The sequence below is a fragment of the Phaethon lepturus genome, unplaced genomic scaffold (genome assembly GCF_000687285.1).
Source record: "Phaethon lepturus isolate BGI_N335 unplaced genomic scaffold, ASM68728v1 scaffold38203, whole genome shotgun sequence".
Taxonomy (NCBI): Eukaryota; Metazoa; Chordata; class Aves; order Phaethontiformes; family Phaethontidae; genus Phaethon; species Phaethon lepturus.
Window position 1 is genome coordinate 7,911 of NW_010527649.1, and position 6,230 is coordinate 14,140.

The window sequence follows — 6,230 nt, forward strand, 5'->3', positions numbered from 1 at the left end:
AATGTCCCTTTCATGTATTTTAAGGAAACACCATCAGTCTAAACTGAAAATTAAATACTTCATTAAAGATTCAGACATTTCATACTTACTCACAAACAGTCTTTTCATTTAGAATTAAATCTTTTAGAAGTCTCATAAGCCTAAAATTTTGCAAGAGAGGCAGGAAAAGAAAGAAAACCAATATTCCATTATCGAAAGCAAACAGTGCAAAGATTAAGTGACATAAGGCTATTTAAAAAACAAAAACAAGTTGCCAGTAAGAAATCAGTTGACAAAGAAAATTTCTTTTTCTTGAAAAAGAAATTCTCTAGACTGGCATAGTCTCATCAGAGTTGAGGTCTCCATTTTACAGACTTCATGTATTTCTTTGTTACTTTTGCAAAACCAAACAAATACATGATTTTACATAAAGATTATCACAACAAATTCTGGATCTCTACCCAGCTCTTCTGCCAGACTGAACTTCATTTGATCACGAGCACCCTGTCCTACAGATACTATTGCTTACAAAACCAAGCAATTGCATATGCTGGATTTAACACAAGGAGCTTCTAACAACAAGCTGAAAGGCACATGTTTAAGACAGAAGTAGGAAAAATACATACACAGTGATCTTAACATAGTTCTACTATACTTCCTAGAACTTTGTGAAGCATCCAGTATTCCTTTTAGGACAGACAGACCGAAACACATTTCTTCACAGCATCCCTACAGGCAGGAGAAAAAACAAACAGAGCCACCTCAGTTATGCTGCTTGATGAGACTCATCCATGCTGCTATCACACTGACACTGAGGACTTCAAAGATTAGCTGACCATGTATTAATTGCACTTCCATAATTTGCATGACTACATGAATGCATTAGACAAGGGGGTCTGCTCACCGTCCACCTGCCCAACTGCAATGGAAATGACACCTGTATGCCTGTATTGAGGGGGAGCACTGAAGAAGGGTGGAGCTGATGGAGCAGGATAAGAACGGTGTGCTCAGAACAGTGCTCGTGGGGGAGAACAGGAAAAAGGGTACATGGACAAATACACTTGTTCTAGTAGCATTTTGGACCACCATTTAAAGCTTACCTTTGGAATGCCCAAGTTTAGCATGTGGTCAGCATGCTTACATACTTTGACAGGAAGCCTTGTCATTTAATTTGTGTTCTCCCACTACGGAAGATGCTTAGTTTCCTTTTCAGGTTTAACTACATGCATTTCCTCCCCCTAAAACACCACCATGGAAAACCTCTAAAGCCATACATTACAGTGCCTCTATAAAGTAATCTTCTGTATCATTAAACCTCAAGATGACAAAAAGTAAGGGAGTAGGGACACTTACCTTGCAAATGGTATGAAGGAAATGCTGTACCTAAGAAGAAAGGTTAATTTTAAAGTTACTCTTCATGTCAGATTTTATTAGAGTCACAAACAAGAAGAACCACCCTTCTGATGCTCTAAACAGGTAACTGCAAGATAGACAACCAAAATGAAGCTCTGAGTTTGTGAGCCACAGGAATGAGTATTCTTGCAAGTCATCTTAGCCCAGCCAGGTTGTGAAACACTATGGCAAAATCAGGGTGCATATTGTAAGCAGCATTTTAAACACAGTTCTCCTGCACATAATATTCTTCATACGTCAACACCTACAGGCAGGTGAGATGAGCCTTGAGGGCTGGCTAGATGTTCATATCAGTTTCTATAATACTTCTGTGACATTACACAGAGCATATAGAATCATAGAATCATTAAAGTTGGAAAAAAACCTTTAAGATCATCAAGTCCAACCATCAACCCAACACGACCATGCCCACTAAACCATGTCCTGAAGTGCCACATCTACAAATATGGTAAAGAACACTGACACTTAATTTGATTGGTATATCTGGGTCTTTTAACACGACAAATTCAGGAGAGTGTAAAAGAGGAATACCAGACAGTAAGCAACAAATTGATTTAAAAGGGAAAGAAAAACACACTTGTTTTACTTCAGGCTCACAGAAATTAAACACATTCAGAGGAAATTACCCCAGAAATGGAACCCTGAACTCCATCTCCAAAGCCTCTGAAGTGGTATGAGAGACCAAGAAGCAGGAAGAAATCAGCTCCTCATTGATGCCTTGTCTTGCATCTAGGGGAATTGTGAGGTAAAAATTCTCATTCCCTCTAACTCAAGGCGGGTCAAAACCCACTCACAATTCAGCTACTGATGTTAGGTGCATTAGAAAACGGAGCGCATAGGGAAGAAATCACTTACCATGCCAAGGCAAAAAACTGTAAAATGCAGAAAAGGAGCGCAAGTCCTTTCTTAGGCCACTGGAGGAAGAGAATAGGGGCCAAGGGGGAACATAACACACAATGAGACAATGGAAGCATAGTATTTTTAAAATACACTCCATTTATATATACATATAGGATTTGAGTACTCACCCAGAAAGCAGAACACAGTGTTAGTATGAGACACGACTAGAAGAAAACAAACAATTTCTATGAAACATAGAAACAACTCCAGTTTTTATAGCTACTGTAACACCATAATGGGTTCCTTCACAGAGACAGAAACAGATTACATAACTTCATAGTTTTATCTAATCCTGCATAAGAGCTCCCCTTATTTAAAATGCTCTCATTATTACAATTCTGAAGTGAAATAAAGCAATGAGGAAATATCAGCCTGATATCTCCAGAAAATAATTTTATGGCTGCAAAGGAACAAAAGGAGGTTCCTACAGCTCTTTTGCAACATCAGCAGGTTCCTACTTCATCCCACACACTTCTTGGTGTCATAGGTGTACACCACACTTTATCATTTTGCTAAATAAAACTTTGAGTTACAACTCTAGTCTTTCTGCTTCTGTACATGCCACATTCCCTGTTGATTCTCAAGGTTACTGTGGAGTTGAAGTTATGACATAACTTAATTCTTACCAATTAAAACTACAATACTCTTTCAAGAACTTTCAGCTATTGCTTAGTAGCTCTCTTGTTTCACATAAGGTCCAGCACAACCATTCAAACCAGCACTTTTGCCTTTTTCAGAGTTGCACTGTGTCTTTACTACAGTTAAAGTCTTGTGGGGTAGTAGGTCATTTTGGATTATTTTCTGGTTTAACCCTCAGTTTTAACAGAAGCTTCCTTTTAGTGCAAGTTTTCATTTTCAATGTAAGACACGATAGGTCATTTAGCTATGACAGATGCTGATACTTAATCTTCCTTCATCAACATCTAACAGCCTTTTGATACACATATACCATTGTGCTAGTAGAGATTATAATGTGCATTTTTCTGCTTGAGAAAAAGATTTAGTATTGTATATTCAAGACAGTAACGCATGCATTGCCAAAGAAATCATACACTTTACCTCAACCATGATTACTGACATTAAATGTAGTTTTTCCCATTTGTCTTAAAGTGGCAATTTGTATATTGGTCTAAATACTACATGATACATCTAACAACTGTCTGTATTCCAGTGAAAAACAATCCAGGCATTCTCCTGACTCCAGGCATCCTAAATGCATACAAAACAAATACACATCACCTTCTTGCCTGCTGCTGCATACACAGTCAATTTCTCATGCTCTATCAGTTGCCTGCAGCTGCTCTGGATGTTTAAAGAGAAAATAGGAAGCAAACACTCTGAAAACATGCACACTGAAAATGGGAGGACACTTTCATGCAAGTTAAACCACCTTCCAGATTTTAGACTCTCCAAGACAAAATGGGAAAGTTGAAGAGGCAAAAAAAGCACATGAAAAATAATTCCAGGGGCTGCTTCAGTTGAATATTGAATTTGCAATTTCCCTGTGTCATATGAGGTTCAAAACCTGAAGTTATCAGCCAGCTGTGATGACTTCGTATTTTAAATGCAAGATGACCAAGGTTGCTCTGTCAGGAAATGACAATTTTATCAAGGTAGAAATACCTACACACCTCTTTAAAGCAAATCAGATAGAATTCAAAAAGTCAAAATCATGCAAAATAGAATGTCTAACAACTTCCATAGTACAACTTTCTAAAAACTAGTTTCCCATCTTTTAAGCAACATGAAAATATGATGTTGTGACCTCAAGCACCCTAAAAAAGCACGTGCATGGTTCACACACCCCAGCCACAGACTCTTAATGCTCATTTAGCATAACAACCTGGCTTCAGCTCAGTCTTTTGCAATAGGAAGGTGGTTTTCTGGTGCTACACACATCTTTCCACTACAGCAGATGTGTGGACTGTTTTAAGGAAAAAAACAAACAACCAAGCCAAAAAACCTTGCACAAACACATCTTGAGACATAGTTTGATCAATGTATATGAAAGGACTTTACAATGGAAATTGTTTACAGGTTAGCAGGAGTTAAAACTGATTCCTTTGATACTTACCAGCATAACAATTGTGGCAATCAAACGTGTAGGCTCAAACATCCTTTTCAATTGTTTCATTGGTCCCATAAGAAAAAGAGTGCTGTGAAAAACAAAACAAGATGAACACAGAGGTAGAAAGGTGAAAGTGAAACTAGGTAAGATTCCTTATTAAGGGGGGTTATTTTGTTAAATTGTCTGCTGCCTTATGGGGCATCAGTATACTATGCTGTTATGGTAATCAGTGCTGCATAAGAAACAAGATATACAATGAGACAAAATCCATTCCTGCTTTTCTTTGAGCAAGGTATTTATTGTATAATTTTAGTCACACTTGTTCAGTTACAATTAACATAAGTAGAGCAGAACTATCAAGCTAAAAGCATGGGTCAAGGTCAGTTTCAACTAGTTCATTCTTAACAGATGCTTTTTTAACCTGCTTTTCAAAAACACCAGCCACAGAGGCTCTGCATGGATTGCCAGGTAATCCAGCTCAATTCCTCTACATAAAGGGCTGTTTTCAGGCCTGGATCCATTCTCTGATCCCTGACCAGATCTGCAGCCCTCATTTAGAGCCCTGGTGATTGATACTGCATGAACTATGCAAGGTGAAAGTTTTACCTAAGGTAGTATTTCTGCCTCACATACTGTATTACTCTGCCTTATTACTATATTATTTCCAGTTCCATCCCTTGCACTTTCTAACATCTTGTTAGGTTTCCTCAACCACAGAACGTCATGTCTGTCACAAAGTCAGTGGGGCTATGCTTCAGGAACCTCAATTGCCATGAAGGCTTATCAAACAGGCCTATCCAAATATATTCACCAAAACACAGAGAACATGACCAAACGCAAAATGGCAAAGAATTATTTTTATCTCACGGGGCAGGACACAACACTGAAAAAAAAATCAAAAAACTTCAATGCTCAAAACGAGTTTGATTCTTCTTTACTGATGAGTAACTTTTACCTTGAATGCATTGCTAATAACAATAAACAAAACAAAAATTTTCTTTACCATTTCAGGCCACTACTGGGGAAATGCTATTCTTTAAAATTCAGCAACAAGAGAATGATCTACATATGCAAATCTTCTCACAGAAATGCAACAGTTTCTACCACTTATGCACCTTCACCTATCACTCTAATTTCTCATCTTTATTAGGGAATTAATATATGAAGATTCTTACCTCCCAATAGATGCAATATTCCCCAGTGTATAAAACACTGCAAAGAGCACCAGCCCTTTCGTTGGTACCCATAGCAGACAACTACCCTAAAAAAGAACATTGGGGGTGGGGGGAATTAATATTGTTTTTAAATTGCAAAAGAAGTATATCCAAGAAATGTCACAACACCAAAGAAGTCATAGGAAGAGTTAAACCCAAAACGCAGAATCACACACAAAAGTAAATTGCATTTTTTTGCATTCTTGTTAAGAATTAATGCATTGCATCTAACTGGAACTGAGTCAGATGTCTTCCCAGAGACAAAAAAAATCAAGCAAGAGCATACAGCAAGGCTGTAATTACTGGGGCCCCTGAAATGCAAGTATCAGGGGGATCTGGCAAAAAAATCCTTACCAAGAGGGAGCACAGGCATCCTATTGCAAAACAAGCAATGAAGCCTTTCACTCTGGTGCCCCAACCTAATGAAGTTGCATCAATAACCTAGAAACGAGGAGAAAAGTGGAGAAAACGAAGAGTGCAAGTTATTATTTACTAACAGGTTTTGCCACATACCAAGCGTGTAAGTTTCCCCCAAGATACGCGACTGTGCCCTAGCATAATCGGAGCCTCCGTTTTTAAGCACCCTCTTTCACCGCCCGCGGGAAGCGCGGGAGCGGCCGAGGGGCAGCCCCGCGAGGAAGGAGCGGCGGGGCGCA

The 6,230-nt window shown here is 38.6% G+C and overlaps 1 protein-coding gene across 1 annotated transcript; it reads right to left on the reverse strand.

The window, feature by feature from the left end:
• Positions 1-668: 668 nt before the first annotated feature.
• SFT2D2 (SFT2 domain containing 2) lies at positions 669-6,015 on the reverse strand (the record flags this gene model as incomplete). The annotated part of the gene is made up of 7 exons (XM_010283449.1): positions 669-708; positions 1,333-1,362; positions 2,248-2,306; positions 2,421-2,456; positions 4,367-4,448; positions 5,536-5,621; positions 5,929-6,015. Coding segments are annotated over 7 exons (420 nt in total), but the record flags the coding sequence as incomplete, so codon positions are not given.
• Between the last annotated feature and the right edge of the window lie 215 nt (positions 6,016-6,230).